Below are 18,347 nucleotides of genomic sequence, written 5' to 3' on the forward strand. Positions count from 1 at the left end.
TTCAATGTTTTTCTGTAACGCTACCGATCTCCGACCTGTATCCCCATGTGATGTCTGTGTTGTGTGTGTATGGTCGGGGGGGGGCGTCCCATTTCACTGCAGGGCACCCTGCATGTGGTGAATAAAGCCTTGATTGATTGATTTATAATAAATTGTCCCAAACATGGACAGAATCACTGAAATGTTAACTGTAGTCAGTAGTTTATCCCTCCTATTGCATCAAGTCTCTACAAAAGCATCTTTAATGCCACCAGTTTCTTGAGAAACTAGTTCTGGATATAAAAGTTTTATGTGGAAAGCAGCAAACATTGTATAGACAAATTCTGAATTGTGCTAGCTGTGAATCCGTCTTCTCTGCTGTCAATCTCCTTCTATGACTGTGACTGTCTGCACCAGCTGCTGCGATACACTCTGGATAAGAGTGGTCTGGAGAGGGTCAAGATCATAGCCAGTGACAACCTGTGGGAGCCCATTGCCTTCTCTCTGCTGCTAGACCCTGAGCTGAGCACAGCTGTAGACGTGATAGGGTAGGATCCTCCTCTGTCAATAGTTTGTATACGTAGCTTATGTTCTCTATCCTCAGCAGCTAAAACTTCAGCCAGCTGATGGTTGCTGCTTAAAAATGAACCACCTACAAGGCTTTAAATGGTTTGGCACCTTCATACCTTTCTGATCTTTTGCACCCTTATGTTCCATCTCGTACTCTCCGATCCCAGGATTCTGCCGTTTTAAAGGTTCCTAGAGCCAGAAAAAAAAAACTATCGGGGAACATGATTTTTCTTTTCATGCCCCATTTTTGTGGAACAACCTTCCTCAAGATATTAGGCAGGCATGCTCTGTGGAGGTTTTCAAAGCTAAGTTGAAGACCCACTTGTTCACCCTATCCTACATGTCTTAATTCTTTGCCTTTTAGTTTTGTTTTTTGTTTTTTTTATCGTTTTTAACTTTTATTATGTTTTTAACTTGTTAATTTGTGTTTTTAACTTGTATTGCTATGCATCACTTTTATTTATTTATCTCTTTATTTTCAAATAGCTGTACAGCACTTTGTCTGAAAGCACTTTATAAGTTTATAAGTTGTTGTTGTTGGTTATTATTATTATTATTATGTAAACTACTAGCAGTAAAAACAACATGCTTTTTTCTAATGGCAGTATAGCACAGAGTAGTTTGTTATTCTTTCTTTTGCGTTTAAACAAAGTGCAGCATTTAATACCTTCTAAGACGGATTTCATCCACGTTTCAGAGCCCATCACAGCACAGAAACAGCTTTGGTGAAGGTTACAAATGATCTTCTTATGGCCTCTGACAGTGGACTCATCTTTGTGCTTATTGTGCTAAACCTCAGTGCAGCGTTTGATACTGTTGATCACTTACCTTTCATGACCACGTAAACGGGGTGGTAAAATCAGCATTCTATCACCTCAGACGTTTAATGAAGGTTAAGCCCTTTCTTTCCAAGCGTGACTTGGAAAGTGTTATTCATGCCTTTATTACCTCACATTTAGATTATTGCAATTCTCTTTTGTCCCGAATTCGAAAATATTGAGCAATGGAACAAACCAACAGAGGCCCAGAAGAGTGCAGTCAAACAATGATTTATTGAGTACACGCGTGGGAAGATGTATACAGCAACACCAGCATCGATCTTCACCGAACAGCTCAATTCAGAATGGTTTTATTCATGTCAGGGTTCAACCCCTTCTGCGTCACAAATTAACATAATATGCATCAGTTTCAGTAAATGGTCAATCTTAAACCGCTAAAATTAGACAAAGAAGTTCCTTTTTCTATCACATCTTCCATACAAGGCAATTAGGTTCAGACACAGACGGTCCCTCTGGGCTTGTCCTCTTCTTGACTCATCTTCTGTCATCTGTCACTAAGCAAACTAAAATGCAGTTAGAAGCTAAATGAATACCAGGCCTTCGGCCTGGCCTATGTTTAAATCATATGTCTGTAAGCATGAATGCTGTTTATCCTTCTATTGCTCCAAGTCACCTACACAATATATTGTGAAGACATAGCGCTTCACAAAGCTTGAAACCTTTAATAGACTGAGCATCATCTCTGAATGAGCACAAATATGCAATGTGTGTATAAAGTGATTATGGCTGCACCTGTAATAAAAGGTTAATCCAATGCCAGTATCTTTAATAAACATCTTGATGCTATATCAATGCTGTAGGTTATATTATCAATGCAATGTTAATGATAAAGAATATATTGTAGCAGTAAAATAATTTCTTTTATTTCCACACTTTTAATAGGGGTTGGGCAGGGCACTTTGTCACGCTTGCAACTAGTGCAAAATGCTGCGGCACGATTTTTAACTGGCAAAAGGAAATTTGACCACATCACTCCGATTTTGGCCTCTCTACATTGGCTTCCAATTGAATTTAGGATCTGTTTTAAAGTCCTTTTATTGGTTTTTAAATCTCTAAATGGTCTGGCACCTGTTTATTTGTCTGACTTGTTGAAGCCCCATGTTCTCATTCGTTCTCTTTGATCAGCTGAGCATAGAGCTGGGCGATATGAGATTTTTTCATATCACGATATGTTTTTTTCATTTCAGGCGATAACGATATCTATCACGATATAAGCCAAATAACTATATTTGTAAGATTTAAATGTGCCGTTGCTCACAAGTAAAATGTGAAATAATCAGCAGCTTGTTTTTAAATATTTATTTCCCATAATAAGTTCAACAGGGTAGATGTACTTAAGGAACATGAGACTTTTTCAGATAAATAAAGGCAAATATTGCAAACTACACAAAAGGCAGCCGCTAAAGCGTTTAAGTTTCAAAATAGAACAAATGAAACAGACTAAATTGTCAATTCCACTTAGAAACAAAGTATTAATTCTAAAAATAAATCTTAGTTTGTTTTACAGAAGAACAGACAAAACTGACTAACTTTTGTCAATATCAAATAAACTGAGAACTAAAAGGAAATTCTCAATCTCTCCTTGTTGTATAGCTTAGCTTTTCAAACAGTTTTAACAGTTACTTTAGTCTGACAAAAGCCGAATGACGAATTAGCGCTTCCAGTCAGAGACTGAGGCTACGTCCACACGTACACGGGTATTTTTGAAAATGGAGATTTTCCGTTTTCGTTTTAAAAAATAATCCCGTCCACACATAAAGGCAGAAATGAAGGAAAACGCTGCTATGAACATGCCAAAGCAGCAGGTGGAGCTAGATTCCTAACCGTGCAGAAATGTTGGCCAATCAGAAGTCTAGAAGCCTCGGTGGGAAAAAGTAAACAAAGCTGGGGCATAGAAGCAGAACCGAGTCGTAAGTGTGGAGGGACAGTAACTGTGTGTATATGTAAGCATTTAAACACTGCAGAGAGTAGAATTAACAGTAACAGTATTGTAGAAATTCATTTCACCGAAACAATAACGTGGCGCACAGTGTGACGCATGCACCAGTTTATTGTATTTCCAGACTTGCTTTCGGCACAATTTACAGTGCACGCTACTCTGTTTTTTTGTCAGACTTGAAATAGCCGAAATACCTTCACACTACGGAACTTCTATGGCTCTTCCGTTCGACAATCTCTCCGGCGTTGGAACCATCATCTGTTTTCTCTTCGGTCACGCTCGGTTGATTTTTCTAGTCGGCACACTCATTTCCTCCATTATGCGCTGGCTCCATTACCCGCTGGCTGCTTCCCAAACAAACACACGTGCGGCTTGGCACTTGTGCTGTACGTAACAAGTCACACGACGTGACGCTGCGGCTGTGATTGGTTCGGCTCTGCGCTACTGAATTTGGATCGGCTGACCTTTTTTTTTTTTTTTTTTTTTTTTAAGAGGACAAGAGTGGCGAGGTCTATCGCGATAGCTTAATTTCTCTATCGAGTAAAAGTTATATCGCGATACATATCGTTATCGTTCTATCGCCCAGCTCTAGCTGAGCAGTTGTTGCTTTTGGTCCCAAAGTCACGGCTGAAACTTAGAGGAGACAGAGTGTTCTCTTTTGCAGCGCCGATGCTTTGGAACAACCTTCCTCTCCATATTAGACGGGCTACATCAGTGACAGTTTTTAAGTCCTTATTAAAAAACTATTTTTATTCCCTGGCCTTTAACTCTGTGGGTAACTGACATTTTTATTAATTTTGATGCTATGTCTGATTTCTGTTATTTTATTACTATATTTATATTTGTATTGTACAGCACTTTTTAAAGTGCTATATAAATAAATGATGATGGATTCCCATTCATTTTCTATGACGGTCACTTTTGAACACCACAGATGTAACAAAATTGATTAAAACACTCAAAATTCAACGAAAGAAGTGCTCATCACTTTAATATGTTCAAGTGCATAGTGTGGAGGATGTCATAAGGCCTTTAGGCAATTGGATGTAAAACACAATATTTAGGAGTTTTTAAATTTGTAAATCGGTCTGATTTGACCCGAACACGTCAGGAAATGGAGAGTCCTTTTCACACGCTAAATTTAATTATGGAGTTCCACTGGGTTCTTGATATCCCTATGGCAGTATCATTAGAAGGCATAGCATACCACCAGTTCAGAAGTTTTGGCGCGAGATATGTGAAGACTTATCAAAGGCTACGTTCACACCGCAAGTCTTAATGCTCAATTCCGATTTTTTGATCAAATCTGATTTTTTTTGTCTGCTCGTTCACACTACAATAAAATGCATTCGCGATGTCTTATCGAGCGCTTCTCCGGCGGTGATAATTGGCGTCTGTCTTGTGTCAGTGACGTAAAAAACGGATTTAATGCGACTTGACCATTTACACAGCAGTCGCTTTCTGAAACATCGGATATGTATCGGATTCAGTACCACATACGAAAGTGACCCAGATCGGATTTGAAAATATCGGATTTGTGCCGGTCACACTGTCATACCATGATCGGATATGGGTCGCATAGGGTCAAAAAAATCGGATTTGATGCGCTTTCGCCTGCAGTGTGAACATAGCCAAAGTGTCTGAAATGTAACATTCCAACTTCCCCTTTAGTGTGTTTGTTGGGCAGCTTAGATAATGTCACTACAGATAAGAATATAGCCCATATGGTTTTCACTGCCGTATGCATAGCCAAGAAAACAGTCCTCATGAACTGGAAAAAACAAAAATAATCTTAATTCTAACCAATATAGAAATTATCTATTAGATTACATTAGTCTCGATACAGCCTCTACCACCACATCAGATCAATTGCTCTGGGCTCCTTTGATTAGCTCCATCACCTAGTGGGGGTGGGGGGTCATAGTTTGGTCCCACCTTCGCTGTAGTGATTGGTGTGGGGGTAGGGACAGGCTTAGGGCGTCGGGGGGTTCCCCAGTAGCATCTTCCTTGGGGGGCTCAACCCGGGGTAGCGGTCATGGCCTATTAGGGGCTCTTAGGTGACGGTTTCCTTGTGGCTGCATGCAGCGGGGCTAGGGGAGGGTCTGTGCTGACGGACGTGGGTTACTGACCTGGTAGCCTGGCTGCCCCTGGGTGGGTCCGGGACGGGCGTGAGGTTCTGGGGCGCTCCGTCTCTGGGCTGGGGCCTTGGCCGGGCCTCGGGGGCTTGGGTCCTGGTTGGTATGTTGCTGGGGTTGTGGGCGGGTGGGTGTATGGGGGCCCGGCCCTGGCGCAGGGTTCCGCCAGTGCATTGAGCCACCTGGGGGGCTCTTCAACTGGTGGGGGAGGTTGTTACATCTTGCAGGAGCTCTCCTCTCTTCAGGAACTCACTCTGCAGGAGGGGGAGATACAGGAGAGGTGGAGGAAGATCTCAGCCTGGGTGTCTATTGTCTTGTGTAGTCTGGAAGATGAGTGGATGACGGGGTGGGTGCAGTTTTCTCTGTGGTGGGGTCAGATGGGCTGTCCTGGGCTCTGTGGGGCCGGGTGGCGCTGCTGTTCTGTGCCCCGGTCCGGATGGGCCTGTGCCCCCTTTCCCTGGCGGGTTGCAGAGTATGGGGGTGCCTACTGGGGTCAGCGGGGGAGCTGGCCCCAGGGAGAGGTCACTTGCCCCTCCCTTCCTTCCCTCCCCATCTCCAGCTGCCTCCCTCTTCCCGCTCCACCACAATCACCCACACATGCAGGGCCTTGGAGTAGGGGTGTGTCACCAGGGTGCAGGGGAAGCATCCCCCCTCTGTCCCCTTCTGGCTTCTTGTGCCTCAATTTTATCTCACAACTTAGACATTCACATTATTCACACTCTCATAACACATACATATAGGATCTTGGGGGTGGGCACGCTACACGGACTCCAAAAGACCATCAGGGTGTACACCTCACCCCTGGCGTCATTGCCCACCTCTCAATTTTAAATACACGTAGACACTGAGGGCTATCAGGAGGGGCTATGCGCTTACCTGCTGCTCTCTGGCAGGTAGCTCCATGCCCTCCTGGGTTTTAAATGCACCTTAGAACACACATGCATCAGCACTACATATGAGCGGGTGGAGGGAGGTTTGGAGTCTTCTCTCACCCCCGTTCTCTGCGACCTGCTGGAGCGGGGGGCCAGGAGGAGGAGTTGGCCGTCCGACTGGGGTCTGGAGTGTGGGGCCTCCCTGCTGCTGCGGAGTCGGGGCGGTCTGCTTTTCCCCACTTCAGGGAAAAGGGTAACACCACCTGGGTCTGGGTGCAGTTTCCCCCTCCAGGGGCAAAGGTACCTAGACCCGGTTCTTAGAGTACGCTTGGGGAGTGTGATTGTGTGTACAGTGTCTCTCTATGTCTGTCTCCACGTTGGGTGAGTGTTGAGTAATTGCATATGAGAGCATAAGGGTGGGAATGGATGTTTGTATCTGTGTGTGCCTGTATGTCTGTGTCTATATGTCAGGTTGGGTATCAGACGCCACCTCTCTGGGGACATCTCAGGCCCTCTAAGGTATGGAGGCCTATCTCCCCCCACCACTTCCCCTGCCAGTGGCAGACGCCCTCAGACATCGGTGCTTTGGTGGTTCTTTGTGTCCGGGGATGGGCGCCCGGGTACACACTGGCTCACTCCTTGGTGGCTGCTTGTCGGGGCCTGGAGCCTGGGGCTCGCTTTGGCCACTTCGGGGGTTGGGTGCCCTCGGCCTCTCGGCCTGGGGCTCGGTCACTCTGGCACAGCTGGCTGCCGGTGGAGCTCACGGGCACGTCACTGCAACCCCCCCCTCCTGGCTTCTGCTCCGCGGCTGCTGAGTGACCCCTCATCTGGGGCTCTCCTCAGCTCTTTCTGGGATAGTGGCGCAGCTGCCCCTGTGTTGGTCTTCCTTGGTCTCTTGTGTTCTGAGGGCCTCTGGATGTCTGGAGTTTTGATCTCCTCCATACCTGCTTCATGCCCTGGTGGACGGGGCTGTGCCCCCCCCCCCCCCCCCCCCCCCCCCACACACACACACACACACACACACACACCTCGTCTAGCAGATCATTACATGAAGGAACCTTTTAAAAACAAGCGCGTCCATGCTCACAGGTGTACACACGGGTGATCACACACACAAGCTACACCCTTTTTGGCTCCTACCTCAAAGCACACTGTGCGCTGTTGATATTACGTGCTGCACAATAATGTTTAATATTTAGTATTTACTGTCATATTCCCATATATCATCGTGATGTTGTTTATTGTATTGCTCTCCTTTTCTTCTGCTGTTTTTCTTTTTTCTTTCTCAGGTGATCTAGGTTATTGTATGTATTTTTTTTTTTGTCTGCTTATTTAGTTTTTTGTTTTTTTTGCCCTTTATCCCCGTCTGTCTTCTCCGCTGTTTTTTCCCCCCCCTCTTCCTTTCTCCCTTTTCTTTTCCTCATTCAAGTCTGTCCCGTATCTAGCAAGTGTAAATAAAAAAAAAAATAAAATAAACAATAAAAGGTGAATCAAATAAACCATTACGGCAAAGGCTGGGATGTTCAATTTGGTAAAGTAAATCCGTTGGGCATCTTTCTTGGCCTTTAGACAATAATTCTGATGGCAAAAGAACCAAACGGGACAGGCAAAACAAAAAAAAAGACAGCATACATTTTCACTGCTATGCAGATGACACCCAGCTTTATCTATCCATGGAGCCAGATCACACACACCAATTAGTTAGACTGTAGTAATGTCTTAAGAAGCTCATAAAGATGTCTCATACTGACCTTGATGACCTCTAATTTGTTTTTGCTTCTAGTATCAGAAAAATGGTATCTAACTAGATGCTTACTCTGGATGGGATTACCTTGGCCTGGATGGCATCCTGGATTTAGGATAGGTACTTCTTCCACAATTGTAAAAAGTTAATCAATATTTGATCAGAGCATGTGTTCACTGTTCATCAAAACAGTGATCAGTAATTTTACTAATAACCAGGGAAGTACAGAGCAGAAACAGCTTTTTAATATTGTTCTTGCTCGCACCTTTCTGAACACTTTTAAGATTTAAAATAAACAAATATATAAACTTATTAAACAAAAATTTAAAGAATTTCAAGGAAATTGTGCAAATATTTGTCAGACAGCTAATAGATGTGTGATGTTTCCCTGTGGTCTGCAAGTCCAGGCCCAGAGACCAGACTGATGGATCTAAAACAGATATAACTAAAGTTAATCCAGTGGTTACCTGCACAGAGATAACCACAAAGCATAAACAACTTAGCTGCTGCAAGCTAGGTGTGCTACGAGCTTGCTGTGTAATGTAATATAATATAAGATTTACACAGCATGTTCAGACCAATGAGCTACTTACTAAAGATGTCCAAACCCTTTTCTTTCCAAGCTCCTTAGACTATTAAAGAAACCCTGTCACATCCTTCTCTTCTGTCCACTCCACAGATTGTCTGTTCAGGTTCATCTAGGTAATATTTCAGGCTCTCTAAACTCACAGTTAGTGGAGCTCTGCAGCCAGATGTCTAAGAAACAATTTTACCTTTCTTAGGAATGCTGCATGCTTAAATCATAGAAGCTATGTAATGCTATGTAATGCTGTGCAACAAGCACAGAATTACACAGCATCAATGGGACAGCAGTGCAGAGGATTCAGAGCTTATCTTAGAATCCTCGGGTTTAAAATATTGTTTCAACATTAAAGTAATCCAGTGACACACCAAACAATAACTTGATTGTTCCAAGCTTTATTTTTCAAATTGTAACCAAATGCAGTTTAAAAATGTGATAGCGACAAAGAAAAACTATTTCTTCTTTCCAAAACAAAAACTGAGAAAGGAGTCAAGGATTAAATGGAATTTTAAAAAATATATGATTTTTGTAACCGTATCATCCAATTTCAATAATATTATAATTCTTTTCTGTTTCTCTTGTTTTCCCCTCTGGTAAATAAATCAGTTCCCTTTCAGTCTATTCACTCAGTACACATAAGTATGGGATAGCCCTCGCACATCCTGCCGAAGAAACCTTTATTCACTCCTTCAAGGCAGATGACCTGTGTTGACATGCACACAGCCCCACCTGCACATATAACCCCCATCATCACAGACGTCTCTCAGTTCTTACGCTCTTCCCCTCGCTGAGAACACCTCTGCTGAGTTGGGCTAGCTATCTGCTGCTAGTTAGGTCCGTTGTCTGCTGACTTGAACTTAACTTAACTGCCGCTGTTGGTGTTAGTCTCCATCGCTGGTTCCTGATGACAAGCCCGCTGGCACCTCTTCTTAACGAGGTCAGAGTTGCCACGGATTACATCATCCATGCGTCCCGCTGTGCAGTGCTCTCCCTGGGCAGAGGGATGGCTTCGACAGTAGTAGCGCAGAGGCACCTGTGACTGACCTTCTCTGGCGTCCCGGATAGGGACAGGGCTGTATATCTGGACTAACCAGTGTCTGCGGCTAAGTTATTCGGACATTCACTAGATTCAATCTGAGGAAGAAGCAGACAGAAGCTTTGCGCGACATCATCCCCAAACGTCAGGCGAAACCCAAACCCACAGCTACCTCGCACAGGCCCGCCACTCCTCTGCCAACTGGCAAAAGACCGGCGCCCACTGCTGCAGTGGGTGTGCCGCCAGCGGGAGCACATCCTCCACCCTGAGCTCCGCACCAGTCAGCCTGGAGCAAAGGACAACCCTTGGACCCCCGGCGGGACCCGACGCCCAGGAGGAAGCCTCAGCCCTCCTACAGTGGCTTGCAAAAGTATTTGGCCCCCTTGAACTTTTCCACATTTTGTCACATTACAGCCACAAACATGAATCAATTTTATTGGAATTCCATATGAAAGACCAATACAAAGTGGTGTACACTTGAGAAGTGGAACGAAAATCATACATGATTCCAAACATTTTTTACAAATAAATAACTGCAAAGTGGGATGTGCGTAATTTATTCAGCCCCCTTTGGTCTGAGTGCAGTCAGTTGCACATAGACATTGCCTGATGAGTGCTAATGACTAAATAGAGTGCACCTGTGTGTAATCTAATGTCAGTACAAATACAGCTGCTCTGTGATGGCCTTAGAGGTTGTCTAAGAGAATATTGGGCGCAACAACACCATGAAGTCCAAAGAACACACCAGACAGGTCAGGGATAAAGTTCTTGAGAAATTTAAAGCAGGCTTAGGCTACAAAAAGATTTCCCAAGCCTTGAACATCCCACGGAGCACCGTTCAAGCGATCATTCAGAAATGGAAGGAGTATGGCACAACTGTAAACCTACCAAGACAAGGCCGTCCACCTAAACTCACAGGCCGAACAAGGAGAGCGCTGATCATAAATGCAGCCAAGAGGCCCATGGTGACTCTAGACGAGCTGCCTCATTTCCGCAGAGTCGTAAACAAGACAGTCAGCATCAAAGCAGCAGGAAGAAAATAAAGGTGCTATTGCAGAAAAGAGCAATACAAGTACAGCCGTTAGTTTGTTCAAAAAAAAAGGGGGGAGGGCTTCATCCCATCCACAACCTGTGAGTCTTGAACATGTATCTACGAATGTACAAGGTCAAGATGCTAACACTCAGACAGCTCTTGAATGCAGTTGGTCCGGGAGATTGGTTTGCAACAATCGATCTAACAGATGCTTATTTTCATATGACTATACACCCGAACTACAGGCAGTTTCTGAGGTTTGCATTCGAGGGCGTAGCCTACAAATACTTGGTGCTGCCTTTTGGGTTCTTGCTTGCTCCTTGCACCTTTGCAAAATGTGCCGAGGTGGCGCTAGCACCCCTCCGAGAGAGAGGCATCCGCATCTTAGCCTACCTAGACGACTGAACTCTCGTAGCTTGCTCCAGAGAGCAGGTGGAGACTCAGTTGTCACTGGTTTTGTGACACATTCACACACTGGGTTTCTCTGTGAACTTTCAGAGCTCGCTAATCCCGAGTCAGCAGATTTATTTCCTCGGTTTAGAAATATGCTTGCTTTCCAGCCGCTCACGTTTGTCAGAGCATCGCTTCCTCATTCAGGTTCAGCTGGGACGCAGACTGCATTTCCAGATGATATTAGGTTTGTTGGGCATGATGGCATCTATGATCGCCGTAGTGCCGCTTGGACTTTTAAAGATGAGTGTTTCAGTGCTGGATTCTCTCTCATTGCCTGTGGGCATCGTGTCACCTCGGGAGGAGGCATGCTAGCTCTCCGTCCCTGGAGGAAGCCCAGGCTGTTGCATCAGGGCTCTTGGACTGGGAGGGTGTTGTTTTGCTAGGTGGTGTCCACAGATGCTTCCCTAAGGGGGTAGGGAGCGCTGTGCGGTGCATCAGTGAGAGGGATCTGGTCCCCAGCCCGGTGCGAGCTGCACATCAACCACTTAGAGCTGTTAGCAGTGTTCTTAGCTCTCAAACATTTCCGTCCAGTCCTGGAGGGCCAACATGTCCTAGTCAGGACGGACAATTCAACAGTAGTCTCTTACATAAACAGGCATGGAGGAATACGCTCCTCTCAACTGTTGAAGCTGCCTCGCTCTGCTGTTATGGTGCAGTGTTCATTTTCTGTCTCTAAGAGCCATCCATGTTCTGGGTTACCTGAACTTGGGGCCAGACCTTCTCTCTAGTGGGGGGTCCTCTGGTGAGGGAATGGAGGTTGCACCCTTTGATAGTGGCTCAGATTTAGGATCTGTTAGGCAAGGCACAAGTAGATCTTTTTGCCTCCAGGGTAAATACTCACTTCCACATGTTTTTCTCCATAATCAACCACGATGCACCGTTGGGCATGGACACGTTAGCACACCAATGGCCAGACGTGCTCCCTTGTGCATTTCTCCCAGTGAAAATGACATCTCCAGTTCTGGAGAGAGTGCATCAGCAGTCGCTCTCTCTGATTCTAGTGGCCCTTTGGTGGCCCACAAGGTTGTGGTATGCAGAAATAATCAGCCTGCTAGCAGCGAGTCCTTGGCAGCTTCCTCTCCGCGGGGACCTCCTCTCTCAAGGTGCGAGGAGAAGTGGTTCATCCACGCTCGGATCTGTGGCGGCTTTATGCTTACCTGCTGAGAGGTCAAACTTGATTGCTAAGGGTCTGCCAATAAGTGTGATAGCGACAATTCAGAGCATTAGGGCCTCATCCACTAGAGGCTTGTATGCTTACAAATGGTGAGCTTTGAGCAATGGTGCCAGGATTGCCATACTCTCCCATTTCAGTGCTCTATTGTGGTTGTTTTGACATTCCTGCAGGAGCTGCTAGATAAGGGCCTTTCATTTTCAACAATTAAGGTTTATTTAGCAGCTATATCTGCTTGTCATATTGGCTTTGACGGGATGACATCAGATGCATCTCCCCTTGCCTTACGTTTTCTGAAAGGGGTTCACCGGCTGAGACCCATGCTTCTGCCCAGTGTCCCTGCTTGGGTCTTATCTTTGGTGCTGGAGGCCCTTTGTGGCCAACACTTTGAACACATTGAGACTTTGGATATGAAATTTCTCTCATATAAGATGCATTACTTCTCACTTTGGCTTCACCAAACACATGTCTGTGTATTGCGTTCAGATGCTGCCTTTTTTCCCAAGATCATGCCAGCATCTTATAGCTCAATGGAGTTTGATTTGCTGAGCTTTTGCTCCCCTCCTTTTGTATCTGAGGAGCAGAGAGGGCTACATTCTCATTGTCCTGTGCGTGCGCTACGTACCTACATTGAGCATACTCAGAATATGCATTTATGTAACCAGCTGTTCATCTGTTTCGCTAGTCCAGCCAGAGGTTCCACCAGGGGGATGGCAACTTCATGGGCTCTTTTGGGGTGCCTATAGCTGATATTTGTGCAGCGGCTAGTTGGGCATCACCACACACTTTTGTGTGGTTTTATTGGTTCGACATTAAAGCCCCTTTGGTGGCTCGCACTGTCCTTTCTGCTGGGTCTACTGCACACTAAGGTGGTGGTGGTCCAATTCCAGTTCAGTGGCTGCTCTGCAGGGTGTGTATATATCTTCCATACTTATGTGTTGTACCTCGCTCCTCTCCTTCAGGGAACAGAAGTTATAGACATAACTGTGTGTTCCCTTTCAGTTGATTCACTCGGTACAACACAAGGTGGCCCCACTGAGCAGTTTGGCTCGGTGAAGAGCGGCTATCGAACTGAGGGATGTCTGTGATGACAGCGGTTATATGTGCAGGCGGCGCTATACGCATGTCATCACGGGTCATCTGACTTAAAGGCATGAATAAAGGTTTCCTCAGACAGGACACGTGAGGGCATGATATCCCATACTTATGTGTTGTACCTCGTTCCTCTCCTTCAAGGAACAGAAGTAATAGTGATAGGTTTGTAGCATAAACCTATTCGCTGGAACGTTAAGGACAACTTACTACACAGCAAAAGCAAGACACAAGTAGGCAAAGTTCTCTGTGTTACTCATGCATGAGGGAGGCCTGCCTGGAGCCAAGTGTCGTTCCACCCACTTGACCTCCGTCAGACTCTCAGCCATAGCACTTCTTTTATTGTGGTTACATGAATATACATAGGTTCATTAACATATGACGTCTACATACACACAAAGAGTACCTTGCCTGTGCGTTGTGTAAGTGTCTCCACAGACTACTAAGGATCAAACCTCTACCAACACGACATTGATTATAAAACTCTAAGCATAAATGAGTAGATATTTCTAAGCATAAATGACAATCCGCTATATAACCCTGACAAATAGACATAACTGTTTGCTTCACAAGCTATAAAATACAGGCTTTACAATCTGTGACTGTTTGATACTCAGCTTTAACTCCTTTTGTAGCTACTTTTGTTTTTTGTTTTTTTGCTGTATGGGAACAGCTTGAATACAGAAATCTGAACTGTGATCACCAAGTTTGACCTTTTGTATGTCCAGATGGGACTATTGCAACTCTCTTTACTTGGGCCTCCAACTCTCCCTCCTTCAGCGCCTGTAATTAGTCCAAAATGTGGCAGCATGCCTCTTAACTGGCACTAGAAGGCATGAGCACATCACCCCTACCCTCGCTAACTTACACTGGCTTCCCGTCAAATATCGCATTGATTTCAAAATCCTTCTGCTCACTTTCAAAATTCTAAATAACCTGGCCCCTAGCTACCTAAGTGATCTCCTTGATCTGTACAACCCAAAGAGAGCACTAAGATCCTCCAGCCAACTGCTCGTAATGCAGCTGAGGTCTTGTTTAAAAACCAGAGGGACTTCCGCTTCCGGCCGCATGGAGTGAAGTAGTGGGTGCGTTCAGCTCCGCTTATTATTTTTAAATATTGCATTTTTCCAGACTACTTAATTCTTGGTTAGCAGAAGCCACGCTAAAATGGATACTAAGAAGACCAGAAAATACACACAAAAGACCATAGACATCGATTCGACCATCTCGAGCGGGGAATATGGCGAAGCAACTAAAGCTAAAGCTAATGCTAACGTGGAGACGGGGGAGGAAGCGCCTATATCTGTGGGTACGCTGCGACCAGAAATACGTGCAGGACTGAAACCGTATGAAGACAGTTTGGACAGCATTAAAATCCAGTTGGCTAGTATACATAAAGGAATCAGCAGTGATATATCTGTGTTGCAAGAAGAAGCTAAAGCAGATATTAAAACCACCCGAGACGAACTCATGGGAAAAGTTGAACAGCTGTTCACTATGCAAGCAGAGGCAGCGAGCACACAGAAAGAGATGGAGAAGTCCCTGAGTGACACGACTGACAGGCTGACAACACTGGAAAAGTCCTATATGTCTCTAAAGGCAGACCATCAGAAGCTACAAGAGAAATGCACTAACTTAGAAGATAGAAGTCGCAGACAGAATATCAGAGTAGTTGGTGTTGCAGAAGGCGCAGAAGCGAATAACATCACCGATTTTGCCGCAAAGTTTCTGGCGGAGGTCCTCGGAGCAGACAACTTTGACTCCCCTATTGTTATTGATCGAGCTCACAGAAGCCCCAAACCACGCAGCGGGGAGCGACCGAGGCCCATTATTATCCGATTGCACTACTTCACAGACAAGGAGAAGATCCTGAGACTGTTTCGTAATAAAGGAAACTTACGCTTCAACGGGTCTCCAGTTTATATTTTCCCCGATATAAGTCCTGAGGTTGGGCGGATGCGAGCAACCTACAATCAACTGAAGCAGAAACTCCGCAGCGCTGGCATCCAATACAGCCTGTATTATCCAGCCAAATTGGTGATTACGGCAAACGGCTCCAGATACACGTTTACCGACGCACAAGCAGCTGAGAAATTTATCTTGTCCAACAAGCTGATCACATCGGAAGATGAAACTGAATGGGAGGCGCTGGCCAGCTGATCGAGAAAGACATTACTGGATGGTCACACTCACTGACTGAGTTGATAAACTCTTATTGAATTAGAATGTGTTCGCAAGAAAATTCATAGTTAATATTTAAATTGATTAATATTAAGGTAATTTAAGTTATAAGATGATGTTTATTCTCTTACCAATGTAATCTCTTCTTGTATGTAAACCATCATAATAGGAATTAAGGGTAATGGCAGAGCCTGAACTACTTTTTTTCCCCCCTTTATTTATTAATTTTATTATTATTATTGATATTATTATTACTGTGAGTGTGCTTTATCAAAATTAAACTGGATATGAATAATATAATTCTTTAGGAGCTTAGTGGTAAGTCAGATGCTCATATCTCTCTCTGAGTTGAGACTTAAATACTTTTGTTGTATGGAGTCCCCTCTCTGTCCAAGCTCTGTTGGAGTGCTTTGGTCAGGGAGGAGCAGAGAGGAAGTAGGGACTGTTTTTGTGGGGTTTTTTGTTTGGGTTCTCACCTGCACTTTTGTTTGTATTTTGTTTGGAGGCCATTTTATTAAAAAAGGAGGGGGGAAAGGGTTTAATTGGGTTGCAAATCTTTATTTATAAGTTAAATAATGGTTATTGATAATTATAAAAACCTAGTAAATTTTGTGTCATGGAATTGTAAAGGACTCAATAGTGCTGTTAAGCGGGGCAATATTCTAGCACACCTTAAACTGGGGACAGATACTGTATATCTGCAGATACTGTATATTTGCAGGAAACCCATTTGAGAAATCAGGATCATCAGAAGCTATGTAGCAGATGGATTGGGCAGGTGTTTCATTCTAACTTTACAGCTAAGAATAGAGGTGCAGCCATTATTATCAAAAAAGGGATTCCCTTCATAGCGTCAAAAGTATTATTGGACCCTCGTGGACGTTACATCATAGTTACAGGAAAACTTTATAACAATCAGGTTACACTAGCAAATATTTATGCCCCTAATGTTGAGGATGCAGGTTTTATTAAATCATTTATATCCTCTTTACCTAATATGGACACCCATAAACTGATAATTGGTGGCGATTTTAATTTCGTTTTGGATTCTATTCTAGTCTTGATAGATCATCACAAAGATCAGTATTTAAATCAAAATTTGTGAAAACTATTCAAGAATTTATGAAGACATATAAACTGATAGATCCATTTAGAGCTATTTCCCCTAACTCTAAGCAATTTTCATTTTTCTCTTCTGTTCATCATACTTATTCTAGAATAGACTTTTTCTTAATAGATTATAGATTTCTTACACAGATCCAAAGTTGTGACTATAAGGCAATAGTTTTATCTGACCATAGTCCAGTATTGCTACAACTAGCAATAGGAGATAGACCTACTGCACCAAAATGGAGATTTAATAATGGTTTGCTGTTAGATAATATCTTAGTAAATGAAATAAAGGATCAAATCAAGCTATTTATTTCAATAAATGGCACACTTGAAGTTACGAGATCCATACTATGGGACACATTAAAAGCCTACTTGAGAGGCCAAATTATCTCATTGAGTAGCTATAGGAATAAGCAACGAAAAGAAAGAGAGTTAAACATAACAATGGAACTTTTAGAAATAAACAAGGAATATGCTATCTCTCCTTCATCGAAACTTTATAAAAAGGTCCCATTGCAGACAGAACTTAAATTGCTTTATACAAATGACACGATAAGATTACTTACACAACTTCGACATAAATACTATGAACACGGGGAAAAAACAGGTAGTTTACTAGCAAGGCAAATTAAAGAAGTTGCAGCTTCAAGACTGATTACAGAAATAAGAACTAGTGCAGGGCAATTAACAACTGACCCAAAGAGAATTAATGATGTATTCCGAGAATATTATAAAGCACTTTACTCTTCAGACTTAAAAAAAGATCCAAACATAATCGAAAGTTTTTTCGATTCTATTCAAGTTTCATCTATCAATATAGAACACAAACTATTGTTAGAACAACCAATAACATTAAGGGAGATAAATCAGGCTATTCAAAGTATGCAGTGCTCGAAAAGTCCCGGTCCAGATGGGTATAGTGCTGAATTCTATAAGACCTTTAGTGAACAAATTTCACCCGTTCTTTTGGAGGTATATAACGAAGCTCTAACTAAAGGATGCTTACCTTCAACCATGTATGATAGCACTATCTCTCTAATCCACAAGCCTGGTAAGGATCCTTTGGAACCTGGTTCGTACAGACCAATAAGTCTATTGAACGTAGATAATAAAATATTGGCAAAAATTCTGGCTATGCGATTAGAGATAGTTCTCCCAACAGTTGTGTCGGAGGACCAAACGGGATTTGTAAAAAATAGACAGTTATCTTTTAATATTAGAAGGCTATTCAATATTATATACAGGGAGTGCAGAATTATTAGGCAAGTTGTATTTTTGAGGAATAATTTTATTATTGAACAACAACCATGTTCTCAATGAACCCAAAAAACTCATTAATATCAAAGCTGAATGTTTTTGGAAGTAGTTTTTAGTTTGTTTTTAGTTTTAGCTATTTTAGGGGGATATCTGTGTGTGCAGGTGACTATTACTGTGCATAATTATTAGGCAACTTAACAAAAAACAAATATATACCCATTTCAATTATTTATTTTTACCAGTGAAACCAATATAACATCTCCACATTCCCAAATATACATTTCTGACATTCAAAAACAAAACAAAAACAAATCAGCGACCAATATAGCCACCTTTCTTTGCAAGGACAC

At 43.3% G+C, this 18,347-nt stretch overlaps 1 protein-coding gene across 2 annotated transcripts in view; it reads left to right on the forward strand.

The window, feature by feature from the left end:
- Positions 1-18,347, forward strand: part of galcb (galactosylceramidase b) — a 47,069-nt gene that overhangs the window by 11,201 nt on the left and 17,521 nt on the right. Inside the window, exon 7 of one of the 2 annotated variants that reach the window (XM_080870967.1) lies at positions 397-527. The exons of the other annotated variant lie outside the window; for it this stretch is intronic. Within the exon in view, the coding sequence (XP_080727093.1) occupies positions 397-527 (131 nt within the window). The remainder of the gene's footprint in view (positions 1-396; positions 528-18,347) is intronic. 2 annotated transcript variants of the gene reach the window in all.

The sequence above is a fragment of the Rhamphochromis sp. 'chilingali' genome, assembly GCF_963969265.1.
Source record: "Rhamphochromis sp. 'chilingali' genome assembly, chromosome: 21".
Lineage (NCBI taxonomy): Eukaryota > Metazoa > Chordata > Actinopteri > Cichliformes > Cichlidae > Rhamphochromis > Rhamphochromis sp. 'chilingali'.